Below are 15,759 nucleotides of genomic sequence, written 5' to 3' on the forward strand. Positions count from 1 at the left end.
TCTATCCTGAGGCAGTAAATCAGCTCCCCGGTAACTAACCTGCAGCAGACGCAACGCTGCTGGGCCGGCTGGAGACTATGGTCTCATGTCCAGTCTTCCACTGCCCTCTGCAGGTTGCAGTGAGATACTGCAGTCAATGCTGGCATCCCCTGTGCAACAACACCAAGCCCAAGGACCCTCACTTTACAGAGTTGAAGCAGTTTACAGATAAGACAACAAGGCAAGGCCAGGTGTCTGAGGAAGGCAACACCTCGGAATAGCACGGTGATTTACAGCTCACAAAGCACTTGCCTGTTTGATTTTCATGACCACCCTGCCTTGCCTCTGTTCCTAAGCTCAGAGGGAATTCAGTCATTGTTCAGCCCTGATAGACTAATAACAGCTGACAGACACATCTCAGTTTCAGGCCATGTCCTAGAACATTCCAGAAAATCAATGAAACGGACCTGTGTGGATCTCAGTGCAAATACCGGTTTTATTTCTAAAGCTCTTCAGTTTTAATCATGCTGTAAAACAGTCTAGAATATTCTGAAGGAATTTTGTAAGAAAGTGTTTGTGTGTGTGTGTGTGTGTGTATACATGTGAGTGTTTGGTGTGTGCATTCTCTAGCAATGAAGGTTGGCTAATATATGGCAGATGTCAGCATTTGGTGTGATTATGATGATGAATAAGCATTTCTCACATGCCAACCAGCTGACAGTATCATTTAGCAGTGACATCAAGCACCGGGCTCAACTGCGTGGTTTACACTGTCCTTCTTCTGTGGCCAGAACCATGGATCCCATCCAGCAGAATGTTGGATATTTTATACAGTGAAGGCACATGACAAGGTCACACCGTCCACCTAGCACCAGGTAGTGATGAAATCACCGGTCAGAACAAGCAGAGGGGATGCTTGCCTTTCTCCTATTCTCTTTTCCAACCTCAGACACTTGGGGGGATTTAAGTCAAGTTCATGAAGCCCAGATAGCACGTCACAGTAAGGGAACCAAGTCTCTGAGCGCTGCAGTTCCCTTATGTAACTGGAGTTTTTAGGTCATATATTTATAGACGTTTAGATCCAGAGAAGACCTTAAGAGATTATTCCAGTCCAATCCTTTCATTTTGCAGTAAAATGAAGCACAGAAAAGGGAAGTGACAGTCTAAGGTCACAAGGATAGTTAGAGACATGGCTGGGATGAGAACCCAGGCTCCTTGACTGTTTTTTCTCTGGCCTATCTTGATTCGAGTAGCCTCATTTGTAGATGGGAACTACTGGCTTCAGTTGAAGATTTTTAAACCTGATCTTTTTTTAATGCACAAAGGAGAAGAAGAAGAAGCTAATGCATTGTAGGTACTCAATAACTGGGTTTGTTGGCTTTTGGTGTTATAGAATAATCTTACTTTATGCAGCTTAAGAAGATTAAATCCAATTAACCTTGAATTTGTTTCATGCTTTATTCTCTCCAATGAAGTGCTTAGAGGTTTGAATCTCACCCCACTGTCCCACTGCAAATCTGAGTGTGGATATGAGGTTATAATATGATGCTCACTGGTTTGAAGGAAAAGCTTTCTGAGGAAGGCACACAGATTTAGAGTTACTTTGGTTTACGCTTCTGGAGGCTTGTGGAAATCCTCTTTGAAGAACAGCTGCTGTCAACACTTGAGGTTATACAGGCTGTCCAGTGAGTTGGGACATAGCACAAACACTTCCTAAACCTATTTCAAATACATGATTACAACAGACATGAAATGATGCTAATTGCCTACTAGCCACTTGGGCCTAACATTTCTGAATTTGCTTATCATTGTGTTTATAAATCATATTTTTGATCAAAATCTTCCAACGCATTCAGTGTTCTTCCAAACACCATCCTGATGAATCACACTGTTGTCATCCTGCAACTTTTATAAATTCATGTTCTGAAGGGCAAGTTCCATCTTCCATGGAATCCCCAGTGTAGGATAAGAAGACTCCAATGGGGCTTTTTTCTTCAGACCTTCAGAGACCAGGGTTTACAATTTTCTGGTACATCAGTGACACACTAGGAAGGAACAATAGAGAACTTACTGCAGGGTCTTCACATAGCTCAGAACACCAGTGCCAACCACCATTCCAAGACCAGACACCACTCTGCAGTCCCAGCTGTTGGGAGTGCCCCCAGGGCAGGACCCCTTAATTTCCTAGTCATTCGTTTATTTTTATTTTTTTAATTTATTTTATTTATTTTTATTTTATTTATTTATTTATTTATTGGTGGTACGCGGGCCTCTCACTGTTGTGGCCTCTCCCGTTGCGGAGCACAGGCTCTGGACGCACAGGCTCAGCGGCCATGGCTCACGGGCCCAGCCGCTCCGTGGCATGTGGGATCTTCCCAGACCGGGGCACGAACCCATGTCCCCTGCATCGGCAGGCGGACTCTGAACCACTGCGCCACCAGGGAAGCCCTCGTTTATTTTTATTAAGCACGTTCCATGTGGTAAGCACTGTGGCAGGCTCTGGAGATCCAGGGATGACCAAATACAGAAGTGGTCCTTTGTCTTGTGACACAGTCCTTCAAAAGCACAGTTGGCTCATGGATCAGCTGCTCATGCAAATCCATTGCAGGGATTTAAAATCACCTGTGTGTTGTAGCATCACAAAGGGGCTTAGGTTAGAAACTTTGCTTTAGGTCTAGGGCCTCAGAGGGAGGGGCTCATCAAATCATTGAGTTCTGCATCAGATGGTTTACAAGGAGCTAACTTTGCAACCTGTGTGCGCTTACTGGGAGCCATGCAGCACCCCCGCCCTCTGAGAATGGGGTTTGGGTAACTGTCAGCACTGGGGCCACGGTGGGAAGGTTCTGGGCTATGGGAGGGTTGCTGCACAGGTGTGGGCAACTCACTGCCTGGGAGCCCTGCACATGGGCTGTGTGGTCCTCACCCTGAAGTTAAATCTACTGGAAAACCTAAAGGGCAGCCTGACTGGGGACCCATCTGCCTTCCTCACCCTCAGTACTGATGGCAGATTTGCCTGCCCCCAGGGCTTCTCCTGTACCCTTCCCATCCCTGGAACTCTGGGTTCATGAGTACCCACTTCATCTTGAAACCCAAAAGGCCTATCAAATTTCCTATCAAATACCCAAGAGGAAATCCAACTTGGGTATCAGGAAGAATCCAGTTCTGCTAACTCAATAGAGGCTGCAAAGGCAGTTGGAGAGTCCTGTGTATGCAGGGCCCACTTCAGCCCAACTCAGAGACTGGGCTGCTTCTGAGGCTCCAACAGTGGATGAAACTGTCCTGGCACAGTCTCCTTTTTCCAGGCATTGTCTCCACAAGTATCACATAGGGGCTTCCCCAAAATGATTCCAGTGACTGTGGAGTTCACTGCTACACACGCCTCCAAGGTAGTAACCAATCACCACGTAGTGCAATCATCTGGTTTCCTAAAAGGCTGCAAATTCTTCAAGGGCACTTATGTGTCCCCAGTATCAGCATGGCACAGGGTAATCACAGAACAATGTGGTCCGTCTCATTCATTCATTAATTCTTCTTTATCTCTCCATTTCCTTAGTACCTCACACTGTGTGTTTAACAAAGAAGGGTCTCCAAAATGCCAGTGATGGACACAAAAGATTAGGCTCTTCTGGAGTTTTATCCATCACCCTCATCTTTATGGAAAATAATGAAATCTGTGGGTGATAAATGTGCATCAAACAGCCCTCCTTCCTCTCAGGAGGCCTAGCTGCAAGCTGCAGCTTTAAGGGTTTCTTGTTATTTTCCTGCAGGTTGGAGGAGGTACCTCAACTGCATAGCAGAGGGTGGGCGTGGACCCAAGGTTTCCCAGTTGAGAGAGAGCCTACTGTGTCGCCCCTCTCTCTGCAACAGAACCTTCCCCAGGCTATGCCCCGCCTCCCCAGACCGAGGGGGCATCATACCAGGGTGGTGAACTTGTCCACGCAGGCATTACGGATCTTCTCCGGGGTGGCGGGGCTGTCTAGCCGGAAGAGCTCTTTCATATTATTATCTGTGTGCTGAGCCCGAGCTGCGCGGATGGCATCCTTGATGGCGAAGAAGATGGAGGCGCCCAGAAAGAGGGGCGGCTCCCCAACAGCCTGAGTGGACAGAGCAGAGTGTAGGCAGGGAGTCAGGGGAGGGCCCAGCTGCCACATCTGCAGGGCTGGGGATGCCGGGGAGCCCAGCCAGCACTAGTGGCTACGTCGAGCAAGACAGGAGGGACGGTTAAAATTAATCAGAGGCTGAGAACAATCAGTCTAGTAAATGACTCAACCTTGTGGGTGTATTTCTTTTAACTCTTACTGTGTGATTTTCTCTGATGACACCATGCAAATACAATGGACCGTTGAAAGTTATATTAAGTAACTATATTTTACAGACAAAAAAAAATCTGACCCTTTCCTCACAGCGATAAGCCTAGGGGAATAATCTACCTGCAGCTCTGTCACCAACATTTACAAGCATCATAATTATTCTTACAATTTGCTGAAATAGAGGCATCATGACAAATAGGAATTAAACTATTTTCTAGCAGAGGTTGTTTTATCCCCCAAAGCATAGATCACAGACTGCCTGTATCAGAATCACTAGGGACACTTGCTAAAAACGCAGGTTCCAGGGCTGTACCGCAGACCCACCGAATCAAAATTTCTAAGGGTGAGCCCAGTGGAGCTGCATTTGTATCATGAGCTCCAACGCCCAGTGATCTGATGTGCAGTGAAGTGTAAGAGCCAATGGCAAGGATCACAAAGTATTCCAGGCCCTCCCACAGTAAAGTAAACCGTGAGATGAGCAAAGGGCTGTGTCTCATTGGTTACAAGTAATTATCTGTCTTCCTTCCCAGACCAACGACTGTATCAATCAGCTTGATTGATTTTCAACCATTTTTTCATACTTATTCAGAGCATGGAGGAAATAGAGGATGGTTATAACCATCCAGGAGTGCTAATCAAGACTTAAGGTCTAGTGGTGGACACTGAAGGAGGTGGAAGTGTGTGCACAGAGGCGCTGCCCCCTGTGCAGTGAATAGGCTGATTCTCATGAGACAACATGGGTGCTGGACCTGTGAGGTCATCTCTAAGATCAAGCATCGGGGATGCACACCTGAGACGGGGGTGTAGGTCAGGATTCCACCTACAGAACTGAACTAAGGAATCCCTCTGAGTGTACCCACAAGAGCTGGCTTGGACCACACAGAGGTGGTGTCATCCTTGACCCAGTTCCCTATGTTCCCAGGCAGGACTGCCCACCCCTCCATTGCCCTCACCAAGGCTCGTGTCAGGCTCTCCTCTCTCTTCCACACGAGCCCCCCACAGACCCACATGGTAGGTGGCTGGAGCCCCTCATCACCACCCGTGGTTTCCCACAGTGTGGACTGGAAGGTAGCACAGACCCAGGGCAACAGTACCTTGGATGCATAGATGGCCTTCTTGTTGGGACAGTCACGGAGCAGGGACACTCTGAACTCAGTGGGGATACTGCCAAATGCAGGGATCTTGTAGGTGCTGGGGCCACGGGTGTGCAGGCTCCCCTCAGGGGAGTAGTGTAGCTCCTCCAGGGTGAAGAGGCCCAGGCCCTGGACAAATGCCCCTTCCACCTGCAGGGCAGACAGAGACCGTGGCTACCCTGCCTTCCTGCCCCCCTCACCCAAAGACAGGTGTTGCTTCCCACAGCAGGCACCAAGCCCCACCTGCAGTGGAGCCTGGAAAGAAGCTGAAAACAGCCCCCCACTGCTTCCCTGGCTCCCGCCCCAGCCCAGAATAACTGATCTGGGCCTTTGCCAGGCATCAGTGTAGGCAGAGCAAAGGCACTGACGTTGAAATCAGTTTCAGAACTTGTCGGCCGTTCCAGGAGGGACACGCAGCTGTAGGCGTAATTTCCCATTAGAACCTGCCGCAGGGCAGATGGAGATGTTCCTTCCACGTTGCCAGGGGAGAAATGGCGACCCCGAGCTGAGAAGCAAGCTCGTGGGCTAATGGTGGCTGAGTGTGCCGCAGGGGCCCACGCCCCTCCTCTGTGCTGAGCTGGACCATGCGCTTTGGGGCAGCCCCACAAGAGAGGAGGACTTTCCAGGATAGTAGAATTGAGGCTTTTTGAACTCCCAGCCCTGCCTGCCCTCTGGGAGAAGAGCGCCTCTGCTGTAGCGTACAGATCTCTTAAAGGGCACTGGCATGCTCTGCTGGCCCACACGTCTGCTCTCCCAGCCTCACTGCTCGTGATATGCGGCGCCATCTTAGCTAAACAAGTGTGTTTGGGGGAGACCAGGTGCTGAGCATCTGTGTCCGCCGTGCTGAGCCCTGCGCCGGCCTGTAGGAGGGGCGCCTCACCACAATTGTTCAGTGAGTTAATAAACAGATTTATGACTAAGTTTCTCTATACTCAGTAACTGTCCAGTTTTGAGAAACAATGAACATTTTCTGCCAGATGGTCAATACCTCAGTTCCTGATTCCTCCCTCTGTCTTCTTCTGTTCTGCTGCTCTGCTTCATACTCTCATATTTTCCAAAAGGGATTTTCTTCCAGCCACCCCTTTATTCCTCTTGCTGGAACCCCTGTCCTTTGCTCCCAGGACCCTCCACCACCCCGCGCTTGGTAGCATTTACTTCCTAGGGTACCACAGCTGTCCTCGGTGGAAGAGGAATGAGGAGGGAGAAGATGCCTCTGACCTGAGACCCCACGGCCTGCGCATTGATCCCAAACTCAATCTCCACTCCCCCTATGCTCCCGCTCAGACTATGCATGTGTGAGCGTGTGTGTGCATGTATGCGTGCGTTTGTGCGTGTGCACACCCAGTGTTCCCACCACCCATCATCTTGTTTTCTGACGTATGAGTGCCCTTTCCAAGTTTAACCATGTGGATTTGTCTTCCGCCCCGAGAGTTGGGTGGGCTCTCGTCTACCTAAATCCCACTCAGGGAGACTCACTCGGTACCGTGCTCAGACCTGCTTAAAAATGACAGTGGACAAGATGCTGTGGCTGGGGACCCTAGGAGGTGGTGGGGCACATCCGTGGCCAAGTCTCTCACCGCTCTGACGCCCCAGGAGTCTTACCTGTCCAATGTCGATGGCAGGGTTCAGACTGGAGCCAACATCCATGACGATGTCTGTGCGGAGGTTCTAGTGCAGACAGCGAAATAAAAGCAGTTTGAAAAGAAAGGGATGTGTGGAATGATAGAGGGGTCTCGGTGACCCTTAGGTTACTAAGTGCCAACCTGAGTAGTACTTGCACAAGCAGAGCACCCCAGGCACACTCAGGCAGGAGTCTGAGTAGGAAGGGCAGGTCCCCAGGTCCCTGAGGCTTTGAACCTGTCTGCGTCTGGGTCGATCACGTAAGGAAGGGGTTCACAAATTACATTCCACAGGCTGAACCCAGCCTGTCCCCTGTTTTTCTACAGCCTGTGAGCTAAAAACGGTTTTCACATTTTTAAATGAGTGACAAAAATAAAAAGAATATGTTGTGACACATGAAAACTATACGAAATTCACATTCAGTGTGCATAAATTACATTTTATGGGAACACATCCATGAGCATCTGTTTACACACATTCATGTCTGTTTTCACACTACAAGACAGAGTGAAATAATTGAGGCAGAGTCTCTGTGGCCCAGAAAACCTACAATATTTACTCTCTGGTCCTTTATAGGAAGTTTGCCAAGGCATGATTTAACACATTATTTTCTCAACCAGAAAGTTCATTCCTATCAGCTCTTTGTATTGCAATTTCAGACGTTTCTCTTTTCCCCGTTAGTACTAAAGTTTTGCAAACTTCTTACCTTATGATCCCCTGTTAAGCAGTCAATTTCCACTTCAGAGCAAGCCACCCCATAGGTGAAGTAGTGGAAAGCATTCCCTGAGTTCGTCTCAAAGCTGTAGCCAAGGTTGGGTGTCCTGGGGGAGAAAAGAGAAAATACTGCACATGTATTAAGAGGAACATGCTCCCCACTCATACACACACAAATAGCTTGTCCCATAAAATCTTAAGATGCTAAAGGTTTTATTTTTTATTCAGCTGTTCTTCAAAAAAGTCCATGAGTTTTGAACATTTTGGACCTGTTCATGAAACCCAGGCACTCTGGAGCATTTTGTCCCTTGTCTCTGCTCTATTTTGCCAATGGCCTTTATATGAATCATTCTGTAGAGCTGAGCAGTGGAGGGTCCCAGCATGCTGGCCTCTACATGGTAGAAATGGAGGTGACAGATCTGCCTGAGCTCATGAAGGACACGTAAGCTACACTCCAAACGATCTACTGAATAGGAATTCAAGATCTCAGAACCAAAGGTTCTTTCTGGGCCGGCTTGTGAGCTTTTCATACAAGTTCATCTGCTCACGGGGCTGCTCACCTTTCTCAAGGTGAAAGGTAATAAGATCAGTACCTCGTGCCAACTTGGGCGCCTCTTAAAGCAGCCACCATGCCTGGTATTACTCCTCATCTACTGATCCCTTCTAAGTTTCAACAAATGATTTGAGGAAAGGGTTGCTAATAAAAGCAGATGCTCTTTTATAATTTTTTTTTCTTTTTCAATCCTGAATATCTTATAAGATTCCAATTTTGCATGAGTCAACATATACGAATGTGTGTGTGTGTATTCTCTGCTTATAATACTCTGTATCTGTGCTATTCTATTCACTACACAGAAATAATGATGTGAGCTGATGTGATCAGAATCTGCATGAAGACAAAACCAATACAGGGCTGAGGGAAAAGGCTGCTCCCAGGAGATCATCACCTTCTTTGACCTCTGAACTCACCATCTTCATCTGGGTGTTCCCTGATATAACCCCAGTTTTATCAACTCTAAAAATGAAATAGGAACTTATGAGAAAATTTGCATTAGTTTGTGTTTGTGTAGGTCAAGTATTACACAACCCAAGGAGCACTGGCAAAACATTACTTTGCCCTAGAAGTATATATATATACATTTATATTACGTATATATTATATATATTCATAAATTCACACAAGACCTTTTAAAGCAAACATTGAACTATTTTCCAAATCCACTGATCTGTGAAAGAGAAGGTACTAGTTAAATCTCCCAGAGAAAGCTAAAAGATTATGGCTGACAGTAAATACGATCACATCTTTTTACAGCTTCTAAATCAGATGGACAGGGTCTCTGCTACTGAATTTTAAAGTTGCAGAAGATATGTGCTCTTTTCTAAAACTCACTTTAAATCCACTGAATTCTGCATTTTGTAACAGGACTATGTGCTCTAAATCCTCCTCTCATTCTTTTGAAGGAAAGCCTCCTTAAAGAAATCTGACGCGTAGCACAAAGTAACACACATGGGTAACTCAGAACACCTGATGCCTCTGGTTCTTGCAGGAGAACGCTGAGAGGGGAATGGCTGGTAACTGACCCACTATGTCCATAAATGAGGAGACAGGTTCAGAGAGCACCAGTGATTCCCCCAAGTGGAATAGTATACTTTAAGACCAGAACTAGAACAGAGGTCTTCCGATATGACAGCTCGTGCTTTTGGCACATAGTTGGGTAAGCCCACGTATTTTAGAGAATCTTTACATTGAAGCTAGTGGGAGTCCATTGGAGAGACAAACATTTTGGTGGAACTGCTCTCTCCTGACCATAGGCTGACAGAGTTCAGTGCTGGAGGGCCCTGCAGAGGTTAAGATGACAACACATTGTAAGATGGGCGAGATCAGTGCCTTACTTACCTGTAAAACCCGGTAGCAGACAAGCTCACTGTACCCCGGTAGGCAGCCATGACCTGAGGAGAGGAAATGGCCATCAGGAAGGGGGAACCATGGTTTCCAGAAACGCTGGCCCAGCACTAAACTTTCAGGAGCTCGTCCTCCTCCTCTGGAAGCTGATCAACTCTTTTTACTAGTGATTCTCACTTCCATACCTTACCTCCCCTTCTCACCATACCCCTTGTACTAGGTCCTTGTCATCTGAAGCCTGGAGCACTGCAGTAGCCTCTTAACTGGTCTTCCTGCCTCAAGTCCCCTCCTCGCCCTGCCGTGTAGCCCAGCCAAGTCAGAGGGATCATCTTAACACACCACACTACCCATGTCACTCCCCTCCTCTAGAGCTTTCCACGCCTCCCCATTGCCTACAGAGCAACAGACCAAATGCCCGACATTCAGGACTCCAGTCTTCTCTCTGGCTTTATGTAACACACACACCATTGCTACTCCAGCCAAAATCAAGTGTTCAGTCTCTCCCAATCCTTCATATCCCCACACGTCTGCACCTTTGTTTACGTGGGTCCTCTGCTATATCTGTCCAAATCCTTTTCTTTCCTCAGCAACCAGCGCAAGCTTGCCTCTTCATCCACTTCTCCTGTGATTACTCCCTAATCTGGGCATTACAACAGCAGCTCTGTGCACTGCTCATTTGATACTTAACATGTTAGCCTTGTGTTCTTACTTACACTTTCCTATTAATAAAGCTATCCATCTCTCCATCCATTCTATCTCTTTAACTACATCATAAATTTTCCTTTCCTTCCTCCCTTCCTTTCTCCTTCCTTCCTTCCTTCCCTCCTCCCTTCCTTCCTTCCTTCTTTCTTTCCTTCCTTCCTTCCTTCCTCTCTCTCTTTCTTTCAAGATCCACAGCTCTAAGATTTAATTTGTTACTGATATAGTCTGCATCATGATCATTGTCAATTGCCAAGCACTTTACTATATACCAGACGCTATTGAGTCCATTACAGATACTGTCTTACTTAATATTCAGTGCAATCCTATAAGATCAGCACTTATGAAGATTATTATCTTCATTTTACAGATGAGAAAACTAAGGTTTAGAGAAAAAATTTCTCTAGGTTCCTTACTATACATGCATGATATCAAATATATACATAGATCATAGTGGCGGCAGTAATGGCTTGTTTTTCAGTACAGTACAAACACTAAAGAGCTTTGATGCCTGTCATCTCCTGATCACACCCTTCTGATAATGGCCTTTTGGGGGTTATCTGCCTATAAGGAACACTGGACTACAGGGCCGATAGGTGAGGACAAAGCCCAGGTCAACGGATTGGAAAGGCATTATTAAAAAACAATTACGTTGCCTTACAAATCCATACTAAAATTCAAACTACCAAAATCAACCCACCTTCATGTGGTATCTGTGAGTGGGGGCAGGGAAGTACAGGCTGCATGAGGCAGAGTAAGGGGAGTGAGTCAGAGAGAAGTAGCTTATTTCCTTTGACTCTACTGAGGGGGACTTGTACTATCTGTGCTGGTTCACGTGCGGTCACATTTTATGCGTTACTATTATATCCAGTCCTTTCATTCCAACATTAGGGGAAGGTGAGGCAGGGCCACCATTGCTATTTCTGCGCATGGGAGGAGCTGAGGTCTCCCACCTGAGAGACACTTCCTTGCAGCCTCCCTCTGAGGGTTTCTGACATGCAGGCTTCTGAACCAGAAATCAGAGAACTGGGTTCATTCTTACCATGAGTGCTTGTTGAGTCACTCTTAAAATCACAGAGATGATATAAACTCGTGGGCAGTATCTTTTTCCCTGCCCCCTCACAGATAGAGTCTCTGGACCCCAGAGCTGGGCAAGGGGAGAGGCTCCTGGGGTAGCCCTCCGAGAGATGGAGGTTTGGAGAGAACGAGGCTCATCAAAACTGCAAACAGGGCTTCCCTGGTGGCACAGTGGTTGAGAGTCCGCCTGCCGATGCAGGGGACGCGGGTTCGTGCCCGGGTCCGGGAAGATCCCATATGCCGCAGAGCGGCTGGGCCCGTGAGCCATGGCCGCTGAGCCTGCGCATCTGGAGCCTGTGCTCCGCAACGGGAGAGGCCACAACAGTGACAGGCCCGCGTACCGCAAAAAAAAAAACAAACAAAAAACTGCAAACAATCTTACTCAGCCATACAAAGAAACGAAATTGAGCTATTTGTAATGAGGTGGATGGACCTAGAGTCTGTCATACAGAGTGAAGTAAGTCAGAAAGAGAAAAACAAATACTATATGCTAACACATATATATGGAATTTAAGAAAAAAAATGTCATGAAGAACCTAGGGGTAAGACGGGAATAAAGACACAGACCTACTAGAGAATGGACTTGAGGATATGGGGAGGGGGAAGGGTAAGCTGTGACAAAGCGAGAGAGTGGCATGGACATATATACACTATCAAATGTAAAATAGATAGCTAATGGGAAGCAGTCGCATAGCACAGGGAGATCAGATCGGTGCTTTGTGACCGCCTGGAGGGGTGGGATAGGGAGGGTGGGAGGGAGGGAGACGCAAGAGGGAAGAGATATGGGAACATATGTGTATGTATAACTGATTCACTTTGTTATAAAGCAGAAACTAACACACCATTGTGAAACAATTATACTCCAATAAAGTTGTAAAAAAAAAAAAAAAGACTGCAAACAAGTGGGGCGAGGGACCAGCCCCAAGGGACCAAGACTTCTCAGTGAGGCAGAGGTAGCACTCACCCCGTCTTCTGAGGCTCAGGGTAGCCGAACCCCTAGTTCCCACAGGGCTGTCAAGATTCTGGATCAAAAATTCTCCTCAAGCGACTTCCCTCAACTATGAACATTGTAGAGAGGGGCCCAGTATGGCTGAGCATTTACTTGTCCTGTGAAAGTATACAGCGCACCTCAACCTCTCTCTGCCTGTGTGACTAGATCCCGACCTCCTATTCCTGCCCAGGGTCGGGGACAAAGCCCTGTTCTTAACTTCACTTTAATTTGCAAAAGCGACTCGAATCAGCTCAGACTTACCCAGTCTTCCCAGGAGCCACTGGGATTCTTTCTCTTGAAGGGTTCCAGCCTTGTCAGGATGGTCTGGCAGGCTTCCTGAAGAACACATGCCCCACATGGCAGACACATCAGTCCTCCTCATTCCCAGACCCAAACAAAACCCCGAGGTCCTCCAAGCGATGCTGTGCCCAGAGTACCACTCAGAGAGCCTTGCCACCCTCTTGGGAATGTCTGAGTCCCAGGGTAGAAGCCGTTGGCTCTTGCTTGGAGAGCACTTCCTGACCCAGTCCTGAGGCTGACAGAGAGGGAGATGTTGAGGGATCCCTAAGGAGGTGTCTTCTCCCATCAAACGCCTTTGTTTGATGACATCAAACAAAGCACGTGGTCTGACCTGGCTGACCCCACAATCGAATTTCAATTTCGCTCCACTGTCTTGTGTCCTCCCAGAATCCCCTGCTTTCCCTCCAGCTGCCCTTGCCCTCCCACGTTCATCCTTCCCGGCCTTGATGGAAGTGGTGTGGTTCTTGAGCCCCTCTTTTAGCTTGGTGTCCCCTGGAGAAGAGAGCCAGAGGCATGGCCACAGTCACGAGCCTGCAAGGAGCCATTCCAGCCCCCAGCCCAGGGACTCTCCAGGCCCCCCGCCTTGGGCTGGCCCTCAGCATGGTGGCCCCTGAGCCTCCTTACGTAGACGGCCTGTCCGTAGATGTCGGTGCTGACAGAGGCAGCCGTGGGAGAGCTGTTAGGCACAGTGTTAGTACTTGTTTCGCTGATATAGATCTTAGAGGTGGGGATCTTCAGAGCTCTGCTGGCCACCTGCAAACAGAGAGGACGTCACCCCCTAGGGAAGAGCTTGGCTACCTTCTCCCCAAGATGGGATTCAGATTCACTGTTACAGGAAAGAAAATCATTTCGTAAACCATAATTCTACTGAGACTCGGATGTTCTCACATCTGTCTGAATCTGAAGCAGCACTTTATGGAGTGGTTTGATTGGATTTTAAAGAAGTCATAAATGTAATGGTGATGAACAATGCCTTTTTAAACTAACCCTGGCTTTTAAAAAAAATTCAGTTTGGCCAGTACCCACAAGCCAAGCAGGTGTGCCAACTCTAATTCAGCGCCCCTGGGAGGAGTCCCGTGTGTGTGAGGGTAGCCAGCTACCTTAATGCACATAACACACACACCTTACACGCAGTCACAGAGCCCTAGAGTGCTGGTGATGGAAGTGGCCTGAATCATCACCTGGCCAACCCCTTTGCACAGATGGGGAAACTGAGGCCAAGAGGAGGAGCAGACTTGTCCAGGGTCACATGGAAATGAGCAGCAGGGCTAGGGCCAGAGCCTAGGCCTGCCTCTGCTTCTGGTATGTGGCACTGCTCTCTTTTTCACAGCATCTTCCCTCACGCAGACGCCACAGTGCTGGGGCGGATGCCCATGGTCTCCAGACTGCTCACCTGGACCATCTTGGTGTGAAGACCTTGGCCCATCTCTGTGCCCCCATGGCTCACCAGCACAGAGCCATCTGTGTACACATGGATCAGGGCTCCTGCCTAAGGGAAGAGAACGATACCAAACAGAAAATTCAGCAAATCCTAACTCAGTTTAAGGCCTGGGACCAAAAGTACTGGAGCCCGGGAAAAAGGAAACCAGCAGTAGAAATTTGGATAGAAACCTCAGACAGAAAAATCAAAGCAGTATAAACCTCATGATCTAATTATATAGTCTTTCAGTAGTTTGCAAAACTACTTCTTTTTTTCATATCTCTCTGTCACCTATCCTAAGAGGGAGGTAGGTCTTTGTCCTGATTCTCCTGATGAAGAAATGGGATCAGAAAGGCAGAACAGATGCCCATAGTCCTATAGGCAGGAAGATAAGAACTAGACATTGACCCCAGATCAAATAGGGATGCGCAAGTTCAACTTTCATTTAAACAGCAAAGAGTTCCTCTGTTCAGCTCTGTTCCCGTGACAATGGGCTTTCCCTTGCAATACTGCAAGCAGAGGGGGAAATGGGGCCCCAGTGCAGTGGAGATGGACAAAATTATATAAAGCAATTACCTGATTCAAAAAAGGAACTGTGAAGCTTATTCCAAATTTGGTAGGAATTATGCACAATCCTCTCTTTTTCCAACAATTCTCCCTGGAGGAAAAAAAAAAAACATTCTCATAGCAACTTCTCCACTATATTCATGTCAGATTGAACATATTTTATGTCAATATCTTTGTAAAATTGGAACAAAGCATCCTTGGAATTACCCAGTTAGTCTCTGTCATAACTGAGCTGTGCTTCAATTGTATAGACAAAATGAGAACAGTGGAAATTTGGGTTCTAGATCCTCCAGTGGAGCTGAAACAGGGCCCACCCTTGAAAGTCTTGAGTGGGATTCAGATTGGGTCAGAGTGCTCTGGTGATCTTGGACTCTACTCGCCCCAGGGAGGAACTGTGGCTTGCTGATGATAATGATAATACTTTCTTTGTGCTGTATATTTGGTTATCCAAGTAATTCTGTCAGAAAGACAGAGCCAGCACAATTATCCCCACTCTACAGATGATGAAACTGAGACCCAAGGAGATGGAGTGACTGCCAAGGTCCCATTTATAGATTAGTGTCAGAGGTAGGCACATAACGTGGTGTTCTTAGCCCCAGGCCGGTGTTTTCTAGAACATCGTCTGCCCGGAAGGCAGACAAACATATAAAGATGGACCACACTGATGTGCTATGACGCTGAGTGCTGTGAGCCCTGAGCCCCAGGGCTGAAGACCATTTCAGGATCTTAAAGAGATGGCTGTGAATGAGTTAGCAAACACAGCAGCCTCCTAAGTTACCTATTAAGTAATTCTTCTTATTTTGAGTTCAGCAAGAAGGCTATAGAATCTAAAACCCAGTGAGCCCCAGAACGTCAGGCTCCTCCCCTCCTGGCACTTACTTGTTGAACTTGTCAACCTCACACTTCCGGGCGTGATACTGAGAGCTCTTCAGGCATTCATCCCAGCACCTGGGCAAGCTGAAACCCTCAAGCCTCTGGTTGAAGTGTGTCAGGTCCCCTTCTCTGTACAGGTTCTTCCTCCGTACCTCCCCAAGGAGAGAGACACT

General features: G+C 47.5%; 1 protein-coding gene across 3 annotated transcripts in view; it reads right to left on the reverse strand.

Annotated features, from left to right (window-relative positions):
* Nucleotides 1-476: 476 nt before the first annotated feature.
* The window catches only part of XDH (xanthine dehydrogenase), a 61,884-nt gene continuing 46,601 nt past the window's right edge, over nt 477-15,759 (reverse strand). For 2 of the 3 annotated variants that reach the window (XM_082642808.1, XM_082642807.1), the window contains exons 26-36: nt 15,593-15,738; nt 14,723-14,804; nt 14,120-14,215; nt 13,351-13,479; nt 12,688-12,762; nt 9,654-9,706; nt 7,749-7,863; nt 7,025-7,090; nt 5,384-5,572; nt 3,897-4,073; nt 477-2,024 (exon numbers count right to left, since the gene is read on the reverse strand). In XM_082642808.1, coding sequence (XP_082498934.1) covers nt 1,974-2,024; nt 3,897-4,073; nt 5,384-5,572; nt 7,025-7,090; nt 7,749-7,863; nt 9,654-9,706; nt 12,688-12,762; nt 13,351-13,479; nt 14,120-14,215; nt 14,723-14,804; nt 15,593-15,738 — 1,179 coding nt within the window. In that variant the 3' untranslated portion in view covers nt 477-1,973. Of the gene's footprint in view, nt 2,025-2,047; nt 2,602-3,896; nt 4,074-5,383; nt 5,573-7,024; nt 7,091-7,748; nt 7,864-9,653; nt 9,707-12,687; nt 12,763-13,350; nt 13,480-14,119; nt 14,216-14,722; nt 14,805-15,592; nt 15,739-15,759 lie in introns of those variants that run through there. The other variant, XM_082642809.1, reaches the window with a different exon arrangement.

Source organism: Mesoplodon mirus (assembly GCF_964341445.2).
Source record: "Mesoplodon mirus genome assembly, chromosome: 14".
In the NCBI taxonomy this organism is placed as follows: Eukaryota; Metazoa; Chordata; class Mammalia; order Artiodactyla; family Ziphiidae; genus Mesoplodon; species Mesoplodon mirus.